Source organism: Meles meles, chromosome 13, assembly GCF_922984935.1.
Source record: "Meles meles chromosome 13, mMelMel3.1 paternal haplotype, whole genome shotgun sequence".
NCBI classification, from domain to species: domain Eukaryota; kingdom Metazoa; phylum Chordata; class Mammalia; order Carnivora; family Mustelidae; genus Meles; species Meles meles.
In genome coordinates, this window is record NC_060078.1 from 46,591,128 (window position 1) to 46,615,000 (window position 23,873).

The window sequence follows — 23,873 nt, forward strand, 5'->3', positions numbered from 1 at the left end:
TCTCCCTAATGTTGACATGCTTCCTTGTACAACATTATTTTTATCATGGTCATGTCACCATTAGTCTTACAAGGAAAACTTTTAGCTACTCGGAAATTGTTAAGCTCAAAGAGGCAGATACACAATGTCCAACATACTAATATTTAAATTTGAAAGCTCAATTTTATCTTTGGCAGCAAATAGTATCAGATTGCTTTATTTGAGTTGATGGATTTATTTTGTTTATTTTTAAGAAAATATCTGCCAAGCACTGAGGTCTTAATAACTATAATTTTGTCTTTGAGTCATTCTTTCAAATAAAAATGGTGTTCTATGACAAAAGCAGCCAGTTTAGCTCATAACTCTAATAATTGCATAGTGCTTTTTCTTGAAACAACCATCATGTTTTTGGGTATTCAGAAGTGCTTTATGCATACTTCCATTTTATCATACAGATTATTAAAAAAGTATATTCAAAACTTGAGATTTAATAAAAATTAATATTTTCTACTGTTTTATCAGTGCTATTCTTATGTGAGGATTTTTTTCTGATATGATTTCCTAGTGGTGAGGAATATACACAATGATGATTGTACTGTTGGGGCCAATTCCTTGGTTTAGATTATGATACTAGTTCTACTCCCCATTGCTTTTGGGCCATCAGTAGAAATGTGAACATAGTGAAAAAAAAGACAGAGATGTCCCAGTGTTTTGAAAGTAAATTTTACTTCACAGATTCCCTGAAAGGGTTTCAGTAACCTCTAGGATTTACGGACCACTTTAAGAACCATTACTGTAGAATATTCAATATATAAATATATCAAACTTGATGTACCCAGTCTGCTACTGATGGACATTTGCATCGTTCCCAGACTATTCAAATACTGAGTAGTACTGACTAGTACTGAATAGAGCCTATTTCAAACACTGCTGTGATGAACATTGCTTTACATGACTTTAGGAACACATATATATGAATTTCTATTGGCTATATATCCAGGAATGAAATTTCTGAGTCATTGAGTATAAGTATATTCACTTTTTAAGATAGTGCCAAACAATGTTCCAAAATGGTTGTACCAATATAGCAGTATATGAGAGTTCATTTGCTCCATATCATAATCAAAATATGATATAATTAGCCTATTTGAATTTTGAATGTTCTCATTGTGGTTTTAATTTATGTTCCCCAAATGACAAATGAGTTGACCATACTCTTGTATGTCTGTTGGCTAGTAGGACATCTTTTATTTATTTATTATTTTTTTAAAGATTTGTTTTATTTATTTGTCAGAGAGAGAGAGAGAGAGAGAGATCACCCCAGCACAGGGAGCAGCAGGCAGAGGGAGAAGCAAACTTCCTGCTGAGAAGATGCCCAATGTGGAACTTGATCCCAAGACTCTGGGATCGTGACCTGAGTCAAAGGCAGATGCTTAACTGACTGAGCCACCCTGGCATCCCTAGGACATCTTTTAAAATTAAATGCCTGTTCAATTTTTTCTTTTTAAAAGTTTCTATTTTTTTTCTGGTTTTCTTTCCTCATTGATTAATAGCAGTTTTAAAATATATTCTTGACATGAGTATTTTTTAGAATGGTAAAGATAAAGCCCTCAGTGACTTTTTTTAAACTAAACTTTTTATCTTGAGAATTGTAGATTTATATGCAGTTATAAGAGATAATGTAGGGCTGCCTGGGTGGCTCAGTTGGTTAAGCATCTGACTCTTGATTTTGTCTTGGGTTATGATCTCAGGATTGTGAGATCGAGCCCAGTGTCAGGATTCATACTGAACTTGGAATCTGCTTAAGATTCTCTCTCTCCCTCTCCCTCTGCCCCTCCCTGGCTTGTGCATGCTCTCTCTCTCTCTCTCTCTCAAAAAGGAAGGAAGGAAGGAAGGAAGGAAGGAAGGAAGGAAGGAAGGAAAAAAGAAAGAGAAACAGAAAGAGAGGAAGAAAGAAAGAGAAAGAAGGAAAGAAAGCAAGACAGAGAGAGAGAGAGATACCAGGTACCATTTACCCAGCTCCCCACTGGCGTCATCTTATAAAACTGCAGTAAATATCATAACTGAAAACATCTCAATCAAGAATCCCTCATGGTTCCCTGTGATGGCCATTCCCACTGCCTTTCCCCTTATTCCCATAACCTCTTATAACCACTTGTGCGTTTTCCATTTCTATAATTGTGTCATTTCAAAATACTGTTAAATGGAACCATATAGTATGTGACCTTTCGGGATTGTCTTTTCACACTCAGTGGAATTCTTTGCAAATTCATCCAGGTTGTTGCTGCATGTATCAACAACCAACAGTTTATCCTTTTTATTTGTAAGTGTTCCATGGTATGGATGCATCATAATATGTTTAACCATTTGCCTGTTGAAGGACATCTGGGTTGTTTCCAGTTTTTGTCTATTAATGAATAAAGATGCTATAAACATGTATGTATGGGTTTTAGTTTTTGTGTGAGTATAAGTTTTCATTTCACTGGGATACATTCCCAGGAGTCAAACTGTTGGGTCATATGGTAGTTACATAGATTTTTTTTTATTATCATTTTTTTTTATTTCTTTATTTTCAGCATAACAGTGTTCATTGTTTTTGCACTACACCCAGTGCTCCATACAGTACATGCCGTCCCTATTACCCACCACCTGGTTCCTCAACATCCCCCCCCCCCCCGCCCCTTCAAAACCCTCTGGTTGTTTTTCAGAGTCCATAGTTCCTCATGGTTCATCTCCCCTTCCAGTTTCTCTCAACTCCCTGTCCTCTCCATCTCCCCATGTCCACCGTGTTCTTTGTTATGCTCCACAAATAAGTGAGACCATATGATACTTGACTCTCTCTGCTTGACTTATTTCTCTCAGCATAATCTCTTCCAGTCCCGTCCATGTTGCTACAAAAGTTGGGTATTCATCCTTTCTGATGGAGGCATAATACTCCATTGTGTATATGTACCACATCTTCCTTATCCATTCGTCTGTTGAAGGGCATCTTGGTTCTTTCCACAGTTTGGCGACCGTAGCCATTGCTGCAATAAACATTGGGGTACAGATGGCTCTCCTTTTCACTACATCTGTATCTTTGGGGTAAATACCCAGCAGTGCAATTGCAGGGTCATAGGGAAGCTCTATTCTTAATTTCTTCAGGAATCTCCACACTGTTCTCCAAAGTGGCTGCACCAACTTGCATTCCCACCAACAGTGTAAGAGGGTTCCTCTTTCTCCACATCCTCTCCAACACACGTTGTTTCCTGTCTTGCTAATTTTGGCCATTCTAACTGGTGTCAGGTGGTATCTCAATGTAGTTTTAATTTGAATCTCCCTGATGGCTAGTGATGATGAACATTTTTTCATGTGTCTGATAGCCATTTTAAAAACACTACTGACCTGTTTTCCGGAGTGGCTGTACCATAACTTCTTACCACAGTACATGAGGTTCTAACTGAAAAGTTAGAACTGTACCTTCACCAGCATTTGGTGTTATTACCTTTTAATTTTAGCAGTTTGGATAGATGTGCATTAATATCTCACTGTAGTTTTTTGTTTGTTTTTGTTTTTAATTTGAATTCAATTGATTAATATGCAGTGTATTATTAGTTCCAGAGGTAGAGTTCAGTGATTCATCAGCTTTATGTAACACTCAGGGCTCAGTACATCACTTGCCCTTTTTAGTGCCCATCACCCTGTTACCCCATCCTCCCACCCCCCACTGTAGTTTTAATTTTCATTTTCCTAGTGGAAATGATGTAGAACATATTTTCATGTGTCTAGTTGCCATCTGTATATTCTGTAGTGAAATGTCTATTTATGTCTTTGCACATATTATAATGGGATTTCACATATGGTGTGAGATAGCTGGAAGTAGAAGTATGCCACAGACATTTGTGTGTGTGTGTGTGTGTGTGTGTGTGTGTGTGTGTGTATCAACATAGGTAAAGTCTTTATTTATGAGGTTATGATTGATTTGACCAACACAACTTGTAACTGTTATTTCCCCCTGATAATTGGTCAGAGGAGACAGTTCTTTTTTTTTTAAAGACTTTATTTATTTATTTGACAGATAGAGATCATGAGTAGGCAGAGATGCAGGCAGAAAGAGAGAGAGAGGAGGAAGCAGGCTCCCTGCTGAGCAGAGAGCCCGATGCGGGGCTCGATCCCAGGACCCTGAGATCATGACCTGAGCCGAAGGCAGAGGCTTTAACCCACTGAGCCACCCAGGTGGCCCAGGAGACGAGTTCTTATCTCAAATCACAACTGTCATTAAGCTGTCACGTGTTTCCTCTCTCTTCCAGGACTTTGTGTCATGTATCGAGAACTACAGAAGAAGAGGACAGGAACTGTATGCATCTTTATACAAAGATCATATACAGGTAAGAAACAACCTCTCTTCCCTGCTCAGAAGACTGGACACTCCCTTGATTCTGAAATGAAGACTCAGAAGGACCTTTGGTTTAAATTCTAGTTGGCTAAGTCAACCATAGGTGAGCAACACGTGTGTTGTCAGCAGCTGAGGAGAGAGGTAGCATGTTTATCCTTTCATCTACTCATTCATCCACTAGTAAACAGATGTCAAGAGCCCAGGGTGCCTCAGACACTGCTGTGAGCTCAGGGCACAATTGTACATAGAGCAGACATCGGCCTGGCTCTCTGGTAGCTTCACTCTACCTCTGTGTATTAAATAACAGCACAAATAAATAGATCATTATTACTTATGACAAGCAAGAGACATGGAAAATATAGGTACGATGAGAGATTATGATGTGGGGAGAATTTACCTTGGGCAGATCAGAGGCCCCCCTCCAAGAAAGTGACCATTATGTTGAGATCTGAAGGAGGAAGATGGACGGAAGTATTTTGAGGATGTTTCTGCCTAAGGGAGGACATGCGGGAAGGTCCTGGTCAAGAAAGAGCTGGATGTGACCAATTAACTGGAAGAAGTGACTGGGTGACCTGAGCTGGAAATGAATAAGGGTGACGATGAGGCAGGATCTGAGCACACAGAGCCTGCTACCACCTTAGGGCTTTTGCATTTTATCCAAAATTCAAGGGGTCACCACTCATCAGGGCAGATTTAGATAATTGAAACACCTCTCTAGGTGTGATTTTTGGACAGTGAAAGTAAATGGCATTATCTTTCATGCCAGTGAGATCTCTAGTTGGGTCTCAGGTCTGCCTCTTCCCAGGTGTGGAGTCTGAGCCTCAGGGTCCCCATCTCGAAGATGGGATCATACTGCCTAACTGCAAACATTAAAGAACAAGTGTAGAGGGTCTAGAAGTGGCTGGCAGGGAATATGTGATCCATGTGTGGTTATTGAATGGGCCAAGAAGTTCATCTTTAGTCAGTATTGTTCATAAAATGTGATTAAAAATGGTTGCCAATATCAGGAAAGTACAAATCAAAACCACAATGAGATACCACCTCACACCAGTCAGAATGGGTAAAATTAACCAGTCAGGAAATGACAGGCGCTGGCGAGGATGTTGGAAAAAGGGGAACCCTCCTACACTGTTGGTGGGAATGCAAGCTGGTGCAACCACTCTGGAAAACAGCATGGAGGTTCCTCAAAAAGTCGAAAATAGAGCTACCCTATGACCCAGCAATCACACTACTGGGTATTTACCCTAAAGATACAAATGTAGTGATCCGAAGGGGCACATGCACCTGAATGTTTATAGCAGCAATGTCCACAACAGCCAAACTATGGAAAGAACCTAGATGTTCATCAACAGATGAACATATATATATATATATATATATATATATATATATATATACACACACACACACACACACACACACACACACATACATATATACACTGGAATACTATGCAGCCATCAAAAGACATGAAATGTTGCCATTTGTGATGACATGGATGGAACTAGAGGGTATTGTGCTGAGTGAAATAAGTCAATCAGAGAAAGACAATTATTATATGATCTTCCTGATATGAGGTATTTGAGAGGCAGAGTGGGGGGCTTGAGGGGGAAGGAAGGAAAAAATGAATCAAGATGGGATCGGGAGGGAGACAAACCGTAAGAGACTCTTAATCTCAGGAAACAAACTGAGGGTTGCCGGAAGGACGGGGGTTTGGAGAGGGTGGTTGGGTTATGGACATTGGGGAGGGTATGTGCTCTGGTGAGTGCTGTGAAGTGTGTTAGCCTGACGATTCATAGACCTATACCCTTGGGGCAAATAATACATTATATGTTAATTTTTTTAAAAGGAAAAAAATGGTTGCCAATAATAGAACACAACATGTAGTAGTAAAACCTTACTAAATATATTATTTTCTTTATGATTTTTCTGTTCCAAAGCCTATGTTAGGTATACAAAATGCAGAGATTATAACACTACTGCTGTGCCTGGAGGGTTCTTAAAACTCAGTAGAGGACCGGGGCACCTGGGTGGCTCAGTGGGTAAGCCTTTGCCTTCGGCTCCAGGTCATGGTCTCAGGGTCCTGGGATCGAGCCCCGCATCGGGCTCTCCGCTCAGCGGGGAGCCTGTTTCCACCTCTCTCTGCCTGTCTCTCTGCCTGCTTGTGATCTCTCTCTCTGTCAAATAAATAAATAAAATCTTAAAAAAAAAAAAAAACTCAGTAGAGGACCAAGAGTAAAGAAGTAACCACAAGCAGGGTGGTGGGGCCAATCCTAGGATGTTCTACTATAAAGAGAAGAGCAGTAGGGTGCAAGGGACCATGGGCTGTGCCTGGGGTGAGGTGAGGAGCCAAGGAAGGGTGGAACAACAGTGCCCAAATGTCAGGGAAACAAACTGGCTCTGATCAACTTAAGGCAAGTAATTTGGTCTAATTATTTCCATATGAGCTCATTTAGGAGCCCACACATGGCCCTGGGACTATGGATTCATGAGCTGTGCATCCTGTACCTCAGAAACATGCAGGTTAACAATACAGTCTCCCTGGCTGTTCTGTAAGAGGGGACAGTTCATCAGACTTCACAAGGGTGAAAGAGAAATCTGGGAGTCTACAGGACATGCTGCCATCAAAGCGATCAGGAAGCATTCTGATTTCTCTGGCAGCGCTGGTCCTAAACAGACTCTCCATTTGGAGAAGGGCCTTATCAGGGGCATCTTCCCCACCCCAACATTGCTGACTGCATTGCACAGCAGGACAGGTGCCCTGCTGGCTTATTTGCATATCACCCGTGCCCCTTGGAAAGACCCTTGCCCATCAGTGTCCCACCATTTGTCTTCACCAACTTCTCTCAGGACTAGCAATATGGCCAATAAATTCAATTGTTACTGGGGGGAAAACAAGATGAATTGTTTAAGATTGCATTCTTTATTTATGGACATCCTTATCATACTTGTTCCATTTCAAAATGAAGGATTTGTTTGTCTAAATGTCCAAATCAGCATCCAGTCAAGAGTGTGAGCATCTCTCTTCTCACAATTGGAAGAGCTGGGGTGATTTGCTTATGGCTAGGAGAGATGTGCTGTGTGGCACTTTGTAAGTTTCTGCTCCAATTTGTAAGATTGAAAGTTCATGGGGGAAAGGACAGAACCTCAACAGAGGCTCCAAGTTCAGAAGGAAAGTAAACAGCCTTCTAGAGCATTAGCCTTGCTCATTTTCAGCAACAGGCCTGAATGGGGTTCAGAGAATACTTGAGAAAGCTGTGTAGAGTTCTACTGCTTGAGGTATTTTTGAGAAAATCAGCATTTTGAGGCTAATCCATAAGGATAGTTTCCAAGTGTTTAAATATTTAAGACAGATTGTTTGAACATTTAGAGGAATGCAGAGGTAATCACCGTCTGCCAGAGATAATGGGGTCTGGAGTGTCCACCCTGCTCTTTTAAGGGGCAAAACATTTTCCCAGTGCAGACCCCTCTCCACTTCCAGAAAAACCATGTCCAGATTCTATAAAGTGATCAGATTTGTGAAACCTGCCATGTTCTTCAAGGATAGCTTCTTCCAAGTGTACTCAATGAGATCTCCCCAGGAGGGTGGTACTAGTGAGATTCAGGGATTCTGGCCCCATAGGACTTTCAAGAATAGGTGGTATAAGACTTCTCTAACTTGGTATTTTACCCACAACTGAGAGGTCTCTGGAGATGGCAGGAGCCCACAGTATGACAAGGTTACATTACCCAATGCCCTGGAAGTTAATCCAAGCATCATTATATCCCATCATTATATTATCAGTAAATCTGGCAATTCTAGTATTCAGTCTCTCCAGTTTCTTGTCATTCCAGTAGTACTGGCAAAAACCATTTCCTGTCCTCTGGCCCTGTCCAAATTCCCCTTTGCCTTTCCCACGTTATATTTGTTCTGTTCCTGGTGGTCCAGCTGCTTTGGTTCCGCTCTGTTGTATGCCCAGATTGTCCTCTTCTTGTGGGGAGTCCTTACCATAAGGTACAGAAATGCCTCATTCTTCCTGTGATGTTCTTAAAACATTCCAGGCTTTTCTGGTTAAAGCTCTTTGCAAGGTGCCTGTCATACCAGAAATAGCCTTTCTTTTAGTGTGTGAGAGTCACTGTTCTTGGGTTCCCTAGGGTCCAAACAGGCTGTCGCCATTTCTTGTTCAGTTTCTGTATATCCTTCAAGTTTGTTTGTCACAGCTCTTTCTTTTTTTAATTTAAGATTTTATTTATTTGACAGAGATTACAGTCAGGCAGAGAGAGGAAGGGAAGCAGGCTCCCTGCTGAGCAGAGAGCTCGATGCGGGGCTCTATCCCTTGACCCTGGGATCATGACCTGGGCCAAAGGCAGAGGCTTTAACCCACTGAGCCACCCAGGTGCCCCTCTTTTTTTAATTTAAATTCAATTAACCAACATATACTACGTCATTAGATTCAGATGTGGAGTTCAGTAATTCATCAGTTGCATATAATACCCAGTGTCATCATATCATGTGCCCTCCTTAATGGCCATCTCCCAGTACCTCATTCTCCCCACTGACATCCCCTATAGCAGCCCTCAGTTTGTTTCCCAGAGTCAGGAGTCTCTCATGGTTTGTCTCCCTCTCTGATTTCTTCTCATTCAGTTTTTCTTTCGTTCTCCTATGATCCTCTGCACTGTTTCTTACATTACACATATGAGTGAAACTCTACAATAATTGTCTTTCTCTGATTGACTTATTTCATACAGCAAGATACCCTCCAGTTCCATCCACACTGATGTAAATGGTAAGATCTCATTCTTTTTGATGGCTGAGTAATATTCCATTGTAGACAGACATGCACACACATATACATACATGCATACCACTTCCTTTTTTTTTAAGAACAAAAATAGTGGCATTTTAAAAATTTAATTTAATTTTTTTTCAGTGATCCATAATTCATTGTTTATGCACCACACCCAATGCTCCACAAAATACGTGCCCTCCTTTAATACCCATCACAGGGCTCACCCAACCCCCACCCTCCTACCCCTCTGATTTCCCCCAACTCACTTTTCCTCTTCATCTCCCAATGTCCTCCGTGTTATTCCTTATGCTCCACAAGTAAGTGAAACCATATGATAATACCACATCTTCTTTATCCATTCATCTGTCAATGAATATCTCTGCTCTTTCCATAGTTTGGTTACTGAAAAAATGCTCAACATCACTTGGCACCAGGGAAATAGAAATCAAAACCAATGAAATACCCCTCACACCAGTCAGAATGGCTAAAATTAACAAGTCAGGAGATGACAGATATTAGCAGGGATGTGGAGAAGGAGAAACCCTTCTACACTGTTGCTGGGATTGCAAGCTGGTGCAACCACTCTGGAAAACAGTATGGAGGTTCCTCAAGAAGTTAAAAATAGAGCTACCCTATGACCTCGAAATTGCACTACTAGGTATTTACCCCAAAGATACAAATGTAGTGATCTGAAGGGCAAGTGCACAACAATGTTCATAACAGCAATGTCAAAGCTCTTTCAAATGCAAATATCAGAAACTCAGCTCCATCTGGCTTAGGCAGCAAATGAACTGTTATGTTGTACTAAAAAATCTAGGGGAAGTAGGCTTCAAGAGGAGCTGGATCCATGTATTCAAGCTCTGTTCTAAGCCATCAGTTTCCTTTCTCTTCCTCCCTCTTCCTCTCTTTCATACACTCTCACACACACATCACATTCACATCAACACACACACACACACACACACACACAATATAACACATCCCTGTAGGAGATTCCTACAACATCGAGGAGCTGGTGCAGGTGGACAAGGAGCATGTGAGCTGAAGCAATCTCCCACTCTGGTCCTCAGGCTGTGCACCCTAGAAGTAGGCAGGTTCACATGAAGCGTGGGGTCCACTCTCTAGCTGGCACAAAGGCTGTGTCTTCCTGCTGAGCTACATCCCTGTGGGCTGTGTCTGCCTCTTAGGGCACCACTGATGCTCATAAAGGCACCCTGGCGTGGGGCTGATGGCCATGACCGTGAACATATGCATCCACCTCTCTGCCCTGCCTGCTCCAGATGGGGCTGCAGAGAGCACCATTCCCAGTCCCAGGGAATCATGTGCACTAGCCCGTCCTGTAATCATTCTCCACCCACTTAGATTAGACAGAATTAGATGCCATACAGAACTGAAGCCAGGGCTGGACTCAGCCCCTCCAAAGCACGGAGCACCAAAACCGGGGGAGGACTGGTTGCCCAGAGGAAAAGCTCATTGATGTTACTACCCAAAAGTTTCCATTCAGCCCCAAATCAGAGCTACCTTTAACACACCAGAAACCCTGCTTCTAAGTCTTTGGCATGGTATTTGGCTCAATCAACTTTAAACTGAAAAAGGACCTTACCTGGTACAGAAACATGGGCATCACAGAGCACCTTATAGGTGAGGGAACTCAGGGCTCTTGCTCTTCAGTCATCTCATGTCCTCTGTCCTGGGACCACTTGTAGCTTTCTATCATGGACTAAATAATCACTCATCTCTGAGGGGTCTCACCACTGACACATGTCTGTCTGGCCACAGGTATTCCAGACAACTTATTTGCCCTGTGATGAAGACTTGGGCAGCTGTGAGCCCCCAGGCTGCATAGGTAGATCTTTGGGGGTGAAGAGACTACTCTTTTTTTTTTTAAGATTTTATTTATTTATTTGAGTGAGAGAGAATGAGAGAGAGAGAGAAAGCATAAGTGGAAAAAGGTCAGTGGGAGAAGCAGACACCCTATCAAGCAGGGAGCCCGATGCGGGACTTGATCCCAGGACTCCAGGACCATGACCTGAGCCAAAGGCAGTCACCCAACCAACTGAGCCACCCAAGTGCCCCAAGAGACTTCTCTTAAAAGACTAATTTTAAGGCCAGAGTAGACAACCCATAGTTTGGGATTATTCATCCTCTCTGAAGCTCTATATGTTATTCCAAACCCATCAGCAATCTCCAGGGAGCTGAGATATTTTCCCCAAATGGGTATTCATTTTACATAATCTAATCCCTGTAAAAGGCTTTGGACAAGCATTATTTTTCTGGAGTTCCTTATTAACCAATTGGAGTATTATATAAAATGCTGTAACTTTTGGATATGAATTTAAGAACTGTGAAGAAACAAAATAATCTTTCTCTGTTTGAAATGGGATTTGCTTTATTCACAGTGATAATACTGTTTATGCCAAACAAGTCACCACATAAAACTCTTGAAAATATTGTCTCATTTGATCCTTACATAAACCTATGGTTTTATTATTATTGTAATATTATTAACCACATTTGATGAGGAAGCTGAAGTCCCTTTACACTAGACTTCTAGGAAATAGCAGAAGCATCATGAGAACTCAGGTTCATCTGATGCCAAAGACCATAGACTAAGCACTGTGTTGTCTGTTATATTTTATTTTTTTGAAGACTTTATTTATTTATTAAATAAAATAAATAAACAGGTAATAAATCAAATAAATAAACAGGGAGAACAGAGCAGGGGGAGGAGCAGAGGGAGAGGGAGAAGCAGACTCCCTGATGAGCAGGGAGCCTAATGTGGGGCTTGATCCCAGGACCCCAAGATCACAATGAGCTGACTGCAGGCAGCTGCTTAACTGACTGAGCCACCCAGATGCCCTGTTACATTTTCATGGGAATTTTCTAGTCCCACGAATGATTTACCTGTTTGATATGGCCTGGATTTACAGGGCCTAACTCTAAGTCTGCCATATCAGTCTTTGAAGTAATAGCATCAGAAATTATGAGTTAATAGAAGGATGTCAGACCCTCAGGAAAGGAACTAGTGGGCAGGCTTAAGCGGAGGCTTTGGAATCAGATGGGCTGGGGTTGCATCTTCGCTCCATCACCCGGTGGTCTTTGGAGAAATCACTACTCCTCTCCCAGATTTGATTTATTTATGAATATAAATATTTACGAATATAATAGAAATTCTTTGCAAGTTTCAAGTTTTACTTATGGTGCCACTGGGTAGAGGAAATGAGATAGAGCAGGTGAGGGGCTCAGCCCTAATACACGATAATGATTTTTTTTTTTTCTCTTTATGTTAAGTTAATGAGATCTTTGCTTCTTGTCATTAACACTTTCACCTTCCAGTTTTCTGAAAACTTCATATCAAAATTTAGGGCAAATACCATCAAGTATTTGAATAATTGCCAAAGTTCACCCTGCAGACAAAGCTGATTCTACTGTTGAAACTGACAGGTATCAAAGTTCCCTTGGCAGGTGATGTTGACAACTTCAGTGTGGCATACAAAGGCAGTTCAGTGGTGTATTTTATAGAAGGGTTGAGTTATACTGTAGCAGAAGGTGTGACAGCCAGATTTCAAGTATGCAAACAATGAAGATTTCATAGGTAAGGGATAACTTTCAGTAATATCAAAGGTTTTAGCTTTTATGAACATTCCAGAAGGCAATATTCTAGAAACCTGTGGAATTAGGATTTGAAAGACCCTTAGACAGTATCCAGGCCAAGTCTCTCATTTATCCATTGGAGAATCTAGAGGTCCAGAGACAGGAATGATTTGTTCAAATCTGCCAATTGTTGGCAGATGTACTGATCCCCCACACCTCCAGTCCAGACACTGACAGGAGTGTCCTCAGCATGATGTTTGAAGGGCAGGGTCTGTGGTAAAACACCCTGCCCATTTTGAAGAGTAGGGACTGGGATGAGATTCTGCGTTCCACTTATAAGATAGCTGTCCAGAGTACTCTGATGAATAGTCTCAGGACCTTTGGGACCAGTTGTGTCCTGCACAGCACCCAGCAGTCATGCTCCTGTGAAGGCCAAAGGGCAGATGGTTTTCTCCTCCTCCAACCTGGATTAAATGATCTCCAAGCTGAGAAACTGATCTCTTCTCCCAAACTGGTCCTGGCTCTGGAGTGCATTACACACCCTCAAGGTGTGCAGGGCATCCTAGAAGGGTGCTTTTTTCTGAGCAATTCAGAGGCCTTGGTCTGTTCACCCCCAGATGTTTGGGGTCAAGACCATGAGAAAATTTGTCCAGGAATGACCCTGCATTTCTGTTTCCCAGAGGCAGAGATGTGACAACATCAAAGCAGCCAACACCTGGGCCAGGATTCAGGAGCAGCTTTTTGGGGAGCTGGGCTTGTGGGGCCAAACAGCAGAAGCCACACTTTGCTCCAGATGGGAACTGGACTGGAGAGAAGGACCGGCTCGCATGAGGAAACGCATCAGACGCTTGTCTCCGCTGGAGACCCTGAGTCCAGAAAGGCTCAAGGTAAGAGTTGGACACAGCAAAACAATGATGCTTCCAGGCAGGAAAGGTGTAGGGAAGTGTCTCCTTTGCTTTTCCTTCTCATGCTCTTTTTATCAGGGGTGCTTTGGGAATGCTTTGGCATGGGTAGGCAGGAGAGATCATGTGCACGGGTAAATGTAGGAGCGCTGTAATTTATTCTCGATGCCGTTTAACAGGAAAAAAGAACTTCTTTCTCCCTCATACGTAGAAAGGGTGCTCTAACTACAGCCTAAGTAAATAAGTAAATGAGCCAGTGAATGAATGCTGGAGTGGTTCATAACGACACCGCTAACCCAGTACCACAGTGACCTCTACAAATATTGCATCCGATGCAGTCATCTGGACATCAGTGTTTGTAAAGAGCCAAGTGATGGCCATTGTCTGTTTGTACCAATTATTTGCTATGGGACAGTCATAATCAGTACTGCTATGGGCATTATCACACAATCAAGTCTCTTTAATAAGTTTTACAATGGAAATAATCTTGAACTCCGCTTTTTCTGCAAGCTTGAGCCCATGACCCATGTAACCCAAACAATGTTGAGGCCATATCGGATTCCCAACCAACGGAATCTAGGTGGGCCCTGGGAGTTTGCTGTGATGAAGTTTGAACTCTGTGTTGTCAAACTGACAGTGTTGCATTTTCAAAAATGTGGAACCAGTTGGATTAGGAGTGGAGATGGAAAAATCTGTTAATAGTTCTTTCATGTCCTCGTTGGACAATTCTGATTCAAGATATCATAGAGGGCAGCCTTCCAAACCCTGGAATGCAAGACGTTTCCTTCCACATCTATCCCGAGATACAATGTTGGGCTTATTCTCTGGTCTGTAACCTCAGAATCTTTTACACTTTAAATCCTTTATAAAATTTAATGAAAAAAATTATATTTCATTTATTCAGTAAACACTTGAATTTTTAATGTACTGTCAATAAACTTCTGGTTTTATGTAGTATTTTTCTCTCAATGCATTCCTAAGAAGTGGAGGCAGAAAAAATAAACATCCTGGCTAGAAAAGTCAAAGCCTGGCTAGAAAACCTGGTTTCTGGTCTCTCAGGCTGCCTAACCCCAGGTCCTGTGCCTAGTCCCCTCTCCAGGGTGGCCCATACCACAGACATCCGGGATGCTATTGAATCCCATTTTGGCATCATCTTTGGTAATTACTGTAAGTCCTACTTAATGGAAGATTGTGGGTTTTTGCCCCTTTGACTCGGGACCATCCATACTTGCATTTTATTGTGGTCCTTTAGGATTCAGGATCCCTCCCTTCTTGCTTCTAAGACTCCAGTAAATGAGTAATACCAGGGGGTCACGTGTATGTGTGTATGTTTTTGGGTCCATGTGAGGGGGTGGGGGCAGTAGTCTTCAGGATTTCATTTCTCTTTTCCTTGGTTTTATTTCAGGAAAACCAAGACAGAAATGGCAGTGTTTCTGAAACAAATGTTGAAAAGCAAGGTATTTCATTTATCAATTTACCTATTTTTCATTTGTAATTAAATCACATCTTGGTTTTATTTAATATGAAATTAATATTTTGGAAAAGGAAATGCTGCCAGTCTAAAATAGATGGTGCTTAGACTCTTTTCCTTACTGTGCTCTCCAGAGTGAGGAGGAACCTATTCCAGACCTTGGCTTTCTGTTAGGTGAAAAGTTTTATGTTAAATGTGCAATGGTAAGAATTTTATCTTGTCAGTTTACTGTATCAGAGAGACCTTAAAAGTGTCCCCAAGTAGTACAAATACATGCTCAGTATGTGACCCAAAGTACATAGAAAGAAAATAAGAAAATGTTTTAAAGTAAAAATGGGTAGAAGAGATGTTTAGTACTTTGTACACTGAATTCTGTATATAAAAATGACAGCTACTAATAGTCATTATTTCCCAGTCTAAAAAAAAGTACTTTGAATCATTTTTGATGTTTACACTTACCCTTTATTTGTGTAATTTTCATGGAGGAATTTGGTTGAGTTGACTTGCTGGAAATCATGGTTTATTTTCAGAGGTCATTCGGCACGAACACATCCGAACACACACGCACACACACACAAACACAGTAGGGAGACACAGATGTATGCACTCTAGTCCAGATTGCGTGTTTCTACCAGACCCCGCCTTTTGCTTCAAACACTGCCCGTCTGTGAGTTTCATTGTCTCCTGAGGTGCAGCTAGTGCCGTATCTTTAACCAAACGACACCTTCTGAGCACTGATCAAACTTGTCTCATTTAGTGCCTAAGTACTGGATTCTGCACCGAGCCTTCTGTCTTGCCAGTCTGCAGTAACAGCGCCCAGAAGTGAGGGTGCTGGGCCTTGATCCCATGTTTGTTTTTTTATTATTATTATGTTATGTTAGTCACTATGCAGTACATCATTTGTATTCGATGTACTGTTCCCTGATTCACTGTTTGCATATAACACCCAGTGTTCCAGGCAATCCATGCCCTCCTTGATACCCATCACCGGGGTCACCCATGCCCCCAACCCCCTCCCCTCTGAACTTTCCCAGGGTCCATAATCTCTCATGGTTCATCTCCCCCTCTGATTTCCCTCCTTCCTTTTTTCCCTTCCTTCTCCTAATGTCCTCCATGCTATTCCTTATGCTCCACAAATAAGTGAAACCATATGATAATTGACTTTCTCTGCTTGATCCCATGTTGATTTGGGAGTCCCACTGTGGCGCAGGACGTGGGATAATGTCATAATGCCATTTTCTTCTCTTCTCTTTACCCTAAGCCACACAACGCCAAGATCAGACGGGGAATCTGCAGAGATTGTGTTGGTAGAAAGCATGTGCTGTTGTAGACTATGGTCATGGGCTGCTGAGTCCTCTCATCTCCATTCAAAGACCCCTGCCCCGAGTAGGGAGTTCAGCCAGGGAAGAAGAAGAAAGGGCTTATGTTATGGTTCTCCCCTGTGCTTTCGTGGAAGCCTGTATCTCAGTGTTCTCTATGCATGGGGAAAAGCCTGTGGTGGCTGTTGCTGTAAGCAGCAGACACTTTCATTCATCTAGTTGGGAGACTCCCAGGTGGGGAGGAGCTCAGAGAGGTGAGCAACTTAGCACAAAGAAAATGGCCCCTCAGCTTTGCAGTCATGTGCCATGCACCTGCCTGCTTTAGGCAAGTGGACATCTAGGACAGGGAAGGGGGAGAGCATGATCCAGAAATCATGCAGCTCTGTGCTCACCTGGTACCCAAATGTCTCTGTCCAGAAGTGCATGCTTGGGAAATAAATCTAGGCATGTACACGGATGATTGCAGCACAGTGCATTTATGGTAGAAATAGAAACCATCTGTGCCTCCAAAAAATTGGATATGGATTAGGCGATTATGAAAGAGCCACACAACAGAATATTATACAGCCATTTTAGGTGAGTTCAAAGAACTTTTAATGAAATGAGAAAGTGCTCAAAATATAATCTCAAAAAAGTTCTAGAGAAGATAGGGTGCATGGGTGACTCAGTCTGCCTCCGGCTCAGGTCATAATCCCAGGGTCCTGGGATGGAGTCCCACATCAGGCTGTCTTCTCAGTGGGGAGTCTGCTTCTCCCTCTCCCTCTGCCTCCTCCCCTCTCCTTGCTCTCTCTTTCACTATCTCACTATCTCACTATCACACTATCTCACTATCACACTATCTCAAAATAAATAAAATCTTTAAAAAAAATTCTAGAAAAGAAAAACTGTAGATGCAGCATAATTCCTATCACGTTAAAAAAATCACATATGTGCGTTTATGTGTATGTCCACACATATATACATATCCAGAAAAGATATTAGAAGTAAAGAACCCAAATTGTGAACAGGGAAGAGAAAGAGACTTGGTTCAGATTCAGCCTCTAGCTCTTTGTGACCATGTGACCCTGAGCCAGGTAATTAGCCTCTTCCTCTTTTCCTCAATTGTGAAGGAGTTTGAAATAGAATCTACAATCCAATAGAAGTAAATGAAAAAAAAGTCATCAAAAGCATCCAGCCAGAAAAAGAGCTTACTTTGTCAGAGCTGTGGTTATTAGCACTATCTCTGGGTGCCTGAGTGATACTTGTTTTAGTTCTCAAATATTTTAAGTTTATTCTCACAATTTCATGGTTTTCCAAGTTTTTTTTTTTTTTTTTTTGACACTTAGGTCATAGTGCGTCCATAGTTAGGAAAAAAAAAAACAAAAAAACTACCACACTGTTTTAAAAGAATAAGGTAAAGTTCAGAAAAAAAGAAAAAAAAAAAAAAAAGCAGATCCTAAGTGACCCTAAATGGAATTTCTCTACTGATTAATGAGGGTGTTTTTTGAGGTGGTGCCCTGCAGTCACTCTGGAACTGCAGCATGCCAGACCTGGGACACCTTCCAGAGTTAATCAGCCCAACAGTGTGTTGACCGTACCACGGGGTCAGGGGGTGATACCCACCTTCAGACACAGTGAGGGGCACGCTGAGAGCCACACCACTCACCTCCACCCTGAAACCTTGCGGTTTCTCTCCATGACTCAGGCCCATGCTGTGTACCACCCCTCATGAGGTCAGGTGGCTTGTGCCAAAACCGTGTGTCCCTTTATTGCTGCTGCAGATGAGCTGACACCAGAGGAAGCCGAGGGCGGGAGAGAGGAGGTGGCGGTGGACTGCACCCAGCTGACCTTCTTCCCTGCCTTACATGAAAGTCTGCACTCTGAAGACTTCTTGGAACTGTGTCGGGAAAGACAAGTGATTTTACAAGAGCTCCTTGATCACGAAAAGGTAATGTAGTGCACCATGATTCTTCTTTAAAGGTTATCAGGCATGAGATCAAGCGTTCCTCACTCACATGGGAGGTGGTGCTTCTCTTCAGTTAAAAAAAAACAAAAAACGAGCAAAAAGACCAAGCATGCTTCTGAATTGGTGGGCCCAGAGCAATGGGACAAATGGAAGCTGACAGACCTTGCATCGAGATGTTTAAAAGATATAAATCAAAGGGCACCTGGGTGGCCCAGTTGGTTAAGTGGCTGCCTTTGGCTCAGGTCACAATCCTGGGGTCCTGGGATCCAGCCCCATATCAGGCTTCTTGCTCAGCAAGGAACCTACTTGTCCCTTAGCCTGCCTCTCCGCCTGCTTGTGCTCACTCTCTCTCTCTCTGTCAAATAAAGAAATGGTGCAAAAACAATGAATACTGTTACGCTGAAAAGAAATTTAAAAAAAAAGTGAAAAAAAAAGAAATAACATCTTTTAAAAAAAGATATAAATCAAGCTAATGCACTGTTATAAAATACCCTCTAACTTCCACACTAATCTTTATAATACCTGGAAGACCAGTTTCAGATTTAGAATTCTTGATCTTGTTTGGCACCTTGGCCCCCTGCAGGCTGTGCCTAGACTCCTCACCCTGCCACCAGTCTCCCTGGGGCCACCATTCAGGCCTTGGGATGAGCACCCTTGCAGCCCGGGCACCCCTCAACAGGGTGGACCTGGAGAAGATGAGTGCATGGGCCAGGGGGCAGGTTGGGCAGTTAGCAGGGAAGTCTGCAGTCTAGGTTGCCTGGATCGGGGTTGGAGGACCTATAGCATGGCCCCCTGCTATGACTGGACAAGGACCAGAGGTATCCCTAAGGTATGGCTCCAGCAGAGGATTACTCTTACCCAAATCTAAGAAGGGTATGAAAGACGAAGCTTATGTCTTAGAGTAAAACAGACCTGAGCTCAAATCCCAACTTGGCAATGTACTAAATTGCATGTTACTGAACATTTTGAGCCTCAATCTTTTTTTATCTGTAATAGGAAGTGTAGAACAACCATTGCACAAAATTCTTGTAGGGGTAAAATGAAATAATGGAAGCAAAGAGACTTGCTCACAACTGGGTGCATGTGAAGTAGCCCATTAAAGACCAACTCTCTTCCCTTAATAAAGCCTAGGTGGTTTAAGGGCCTCTGAGTCTCACCCATCAACCCTCTGTTTACAACGTAAGCGAAGGAGATTATCCAGCAGAGCAGAGGTGTTCTGAGGTGGGCAGGGTGGGACCCAGAGGCCATGTAGGGACTACACAGAGACGAATGTGTGAAAGCAGAGGGCTAGTCTGGTGAATGAGAGCAGATCCGAACTAAGACTCACCAAGGAAGCAGCCTGGATTTCCAGAAGCATGTGCTGAGCTTAGCGAGCCTGTGCAGAAATGAAGGACATCATTTCCAGGACCAGGTTCCTTGCAGAGACTCCTGGGGGAGAGGGAGTTAAGCTGGGATTTGCTCCTTGCAGGGGCTGGATAGAAGGGGGCCAGCTTGAAGTACATTGCCAAATGGTCCCCAGCACTTTTATCAAGTTTCTTAGCTGTTTCACCAATGCGGTCTTGTAACAACATCATCCTCTCTACACCTGCTTACCCCAAAGCTTCCAGGCACAAGGCACATGTCAGTCCCTATCACACCTCACTCATGACTTCACTTTTGCTGGTGCATCTATTGTGCCCTGGCTAGCCGACCCTCTGAACCCAATCTTGACCGCTTTCCCACTCTGGGATCTAGAGTACCTACAGTTTCCACTGCCTCTGCATCACTCCCTCCCCTTGCTCCAGGCACACAGACTGACCTTCCCCACTTCACCTGTCTGCCTCTTTTCCTGCACTGATGCTCCTTAACAGAGGGGTTGCTGGGTACCTCACCTCAGGCAAGCATGGAGGAGACATTCAGTAAACATTGATGAATGAAGAGCTGTGAAATTCATGTTCGTTTTATTTTGATTATGGAAGTGAAGTATGTCTACTTTGTAAAATATTTACAGATAGAAATCAAAACATGTACATGTATATATATATATATATATATATGACATATACACATACACATATGTATTTATATACTGTGTGCCATTCATAATACCAGCTGCTGAGGACTAACAGCTGGTAATGGTTTGGATATATCAATAGAGTACTGTGTTCTTTTGAGAAATGCTTATCCAGTACATGCATAATCAGTTGAAAAACAGCTCAGAGATTAATGTTTTCTTTCTGTAAAAACTTTCCTCATACCCTTAAAAGCGTATATAAAGTGGTGATTCTTAGCAGGGGCAGCTTGACCCCCAGGGGACATTAGCCAGTGTCTGGAGACCTTTTCAGGTTCATGAGTTGGCGGGGAAGGGATGCTATTGACCTCTGGTAGGCAGAGACCAGGGATGCTGCTATTGATCCTACAAAGCTCAGGGCAGTCCCTCCCTCCACCAGAAAATAGTTATTCAGTCCAAAATGTTTGGTGGGAAGTGTAAGGTGGGAAACTGTGAGGGGAAGGATGCTTGTTAAGCATCTGTCACATTCAGCTATCTCTTCCTACTTTCCTGATAGGGAAAGGATGTATTGGATTGTGTGTGTCCATATTGGTTATTTTCATCATTTTGGTAAGAACATGTCAATGGCACTGCTTTGCTTTTGCTTGGTATATTGATTTTCTGCTGCTGCCATAATGAACTACCATGAACTTAGTGACTTAAAACAGCATACGCTTATTAAACGCACAAGTCCCCACACAACATGGTCTGCTTTAAGTCACACAGAGATGAAGGCAAGGTTTTGGCAAAGCCATGTTCCTTTCAAGAGGTTCTGGAGATGTATCCATGTTCAAGCTCATCCAGGTGTTGGCAGAATTTGGTCCAATGCTTCTATAGGACTGAGATCCCTGTTCCTTTGCTGCCTGTCAGACAGAGATCATTCTCGGCTTCTAAAGGCCACCCACATCCCTTGCCTCAGGGCCCCCTCCTCTGTTCTCAAAGCCGGCCACTGCCGGTCAAGTCCTCTTCCCCCTCAGACCTTGCTGGTCCCTTTCCGCCTGCCTGTCCCATCACATCTCTCCCACCAGCCAGCTCTTCGGCCCTCTTCTGCTGCTAAGGGTTCATGGCAGTACCTCGGACCCACCAGATCATCCAGGAAAATCTCCCTATTTTATTTTATTTTTTTTAATTTTTTTTTTTTAAAGATTTTATTTATTTATTTGACAGAGAGAGATCACAAGTAGGCAGAGAGGCAGGCAGAGAGAGAGGAGGAAGCAGGCTCCCCACGGAGCAGAGAGCCTGATGTGGGGCTCGATCCCAGGACCCTGAGATCATGACCCGAGCCGAAGGCAGCGGCTTAATCCACTGAGCCACCCAGGCGCCCCAATCTCCCTATTTTAAAGTCTGCCGATCTGTACCCAATTTCTTCTGCTGGTTCTTTCAGCAGCACCTAGGTTAGTGTCTGATGGGGACATCAGGGACGAGGTTCTTGGGAGACGTCTTTGGAATACTGCCTCCCAGTTAGTATCACTCAGGGTCCATATCCTACCTAATCCACACCCTCCCCTTCCAAGGGGAGCTTCTGTGGGTGACCTCGTTTCCATGTACTTCCCAAGGCCAGCCTGGGGCTTCCAGCCCTAACTGGGCTGGGCAGAGGGCAACATCCGGAATTTACCATCACAGCCAAGAGCTAGTCTTAGCCCCAGTATTTACAACAGCTGGATGACCTCGGTGACTGTCCTGGTCTCGGAGAGCTTTATTTATTTATTTATTTTTATTTGTTTATTTGTTTATTACAGCATAACAGTGTTCATTGTTTTGGCATCACACCCAGTGCTCCATGCAGTACATGCCCTCCCTATTACCCACCACCTGGTTCCTCAACCTCCCACCCCCCCCCCGCCCCTTCAAAACCCTCTGGTTGTTTTTCAGAGTCCAGAGTCTCTCATGGTTCATCTCCCCTTCCAGTTTCCCTCAACTCCCTCTCCTCTCCATCTCCCCATGTCCTCCATGTTATTTGTTATGCTCCACAAATAAGTGAGACCATATGATACTTGACTCTCTCTGCTTGACTTATTTCTCTCAGCATAATCTCTTCCAGTCCCGTCCATGTTGCTACAAAAGTTGGGTATTCATCCTTTCTGATGGAGGCATAATACTCCATTGTGTATATGTACCACATCTTCCTTATCCATTCATCTGTTGAAGGGCATCTTGATTCTTTCCACAGTTTGGCGACCGTAGCCATTGCTGCAATAAACATTGGGGTACAGATGGCCCTTCTTTTCACTACATCTGTATCTTTGGGGTAGATACCCAGCAGTGCAATTGCAGGGTCATAGGGAAGCTCTATTCTTAATTTCTTCAGGAATCTCCACACTGTTCTCCAAAGTGGCTGCTCTAACTTGCATTCCCACCAACAGTGTAAGAGGGTTCCCCTTTCTCCACATCCTCTCCAACACACGTTGTTTCCTGTCTTGCTAATTTTGGCCATTCTAACTGGTGTCAGGTGGTATCTCAATGTGGTTTTAATTTGAATCTCCCTGATGGCTAGTGATGATGAACATTTTTTCATGTGTCCGATAGCCATTTGTATGTCTTCGTTGGAGAAGTGTCTGTTCATATCTTCTGCCCATTTTTTGATATGATTATCTGTTTTGTGTGTGTTGAGTTTGAGAAGTTCTTTATAGATCCTGGATATCAACCTTTTGTCTGTACTGTCATTTGCAAATATCTTCTCCCATTCTGTGGGTTGCCTTTTTGTTTTGTTGACTGTTTCCTTTGCTGTGCAGAAGCTTTTGATCTTGATGAAGTCCCAAAAGTTCATTTTTGCTTTTGTTTCCTTGGTCTTTGGAGACATATCTTAAAAGAAGTTGCTGTGGCTGATATCGAAGAGGTTACTGCCTATGTTCTCCTCTAGGATTCTGATAGATTCCTGTCTCACGTTGAGGTCTTTTAACCATTTCGAGTTTATCTTTGTGTACGGTGTAAGAGAATGGTCGGAGAGCTTTATTTTTGCTGGTTGTCCTGCCCAGTGGCATTTCCCTCAAGGGTCCTATCGGAAGTGCTGGGAGCCTGATTTTGCCAGCCTCCAAGAGGCAGAACAAGACCAGGAAGAGACCGTTCTCCCAGCCTTCCCTGCCTTGTACTTAAACTTCAGTCTTTCTTGGTCTCCATGTCACACAGCAGGAAGCTGTCAGAAGCACCGCATGTGGCTTGTTGTGGTAGCAGGGATCTCCAGGCTGTGCAGACAGGAGCCAGCTGAACCCAGCAGAGACTGAGAGCAAGAGCAGTCCCATTTGCACTTAGCACTTGATGTTTTCTGTTGCCTGCCTGGAGCGGACAGCCAGGGGACAGGGAGTCCAGAAGAATGTCAGCTCCCTGAAAAGAGAGACTGAACAGCTGTAAGGTCAAGGTGATCCTGCCATTATCTGAACATTGGGTCTTTGCACAAATTGTTCTGATTCCCTCGGTTGTTGCTGGTTGCCTCTGGTTTCAGGGTCAGTTACAGGAGAGGTTGTTCCTGATTCAGCCTGTGTCTCCCAGGATC

General features: G+C 43.0%; 1 protein-coding gene across 3 annotated transcripts in view; it reads left to right on the forward strand.

The window, feature by feature from the left end:
• Nucleotides 1-23,873, forward strand: part of WDFY4 (WDFY family member 4) — a 271,420-nt gene that overhangs the window by 156,802 nt on the left and 90,745 nt on the right. For all 3 annotated transcript variants that reach the window (XM_046027423.1, XM_046027426.1, XM_046027425.1), the window contains exons 40-43: nucleotides 4,269-4,346; nucleotides 13,398-13,604; nucleotides 15,025-15,076; nucleotides 18,170-18,336. In XM_046027423.1, coding sequence (XP_045883379.1) covers nucleotides 4,269-4,346; nucleotides 13,398-13,604; nucleotides 15,025-15,076; nucleotides 18,170-18,336 — 504 coding nt within the window. The remainder of the gene's footprint in view (nucleotides 1-4,268; nucleotides 4,347-13,397; nucleotides 13,605-15,024; nucleotides 15,077-18,169; nucleotides 18,337-23,873) is intronic.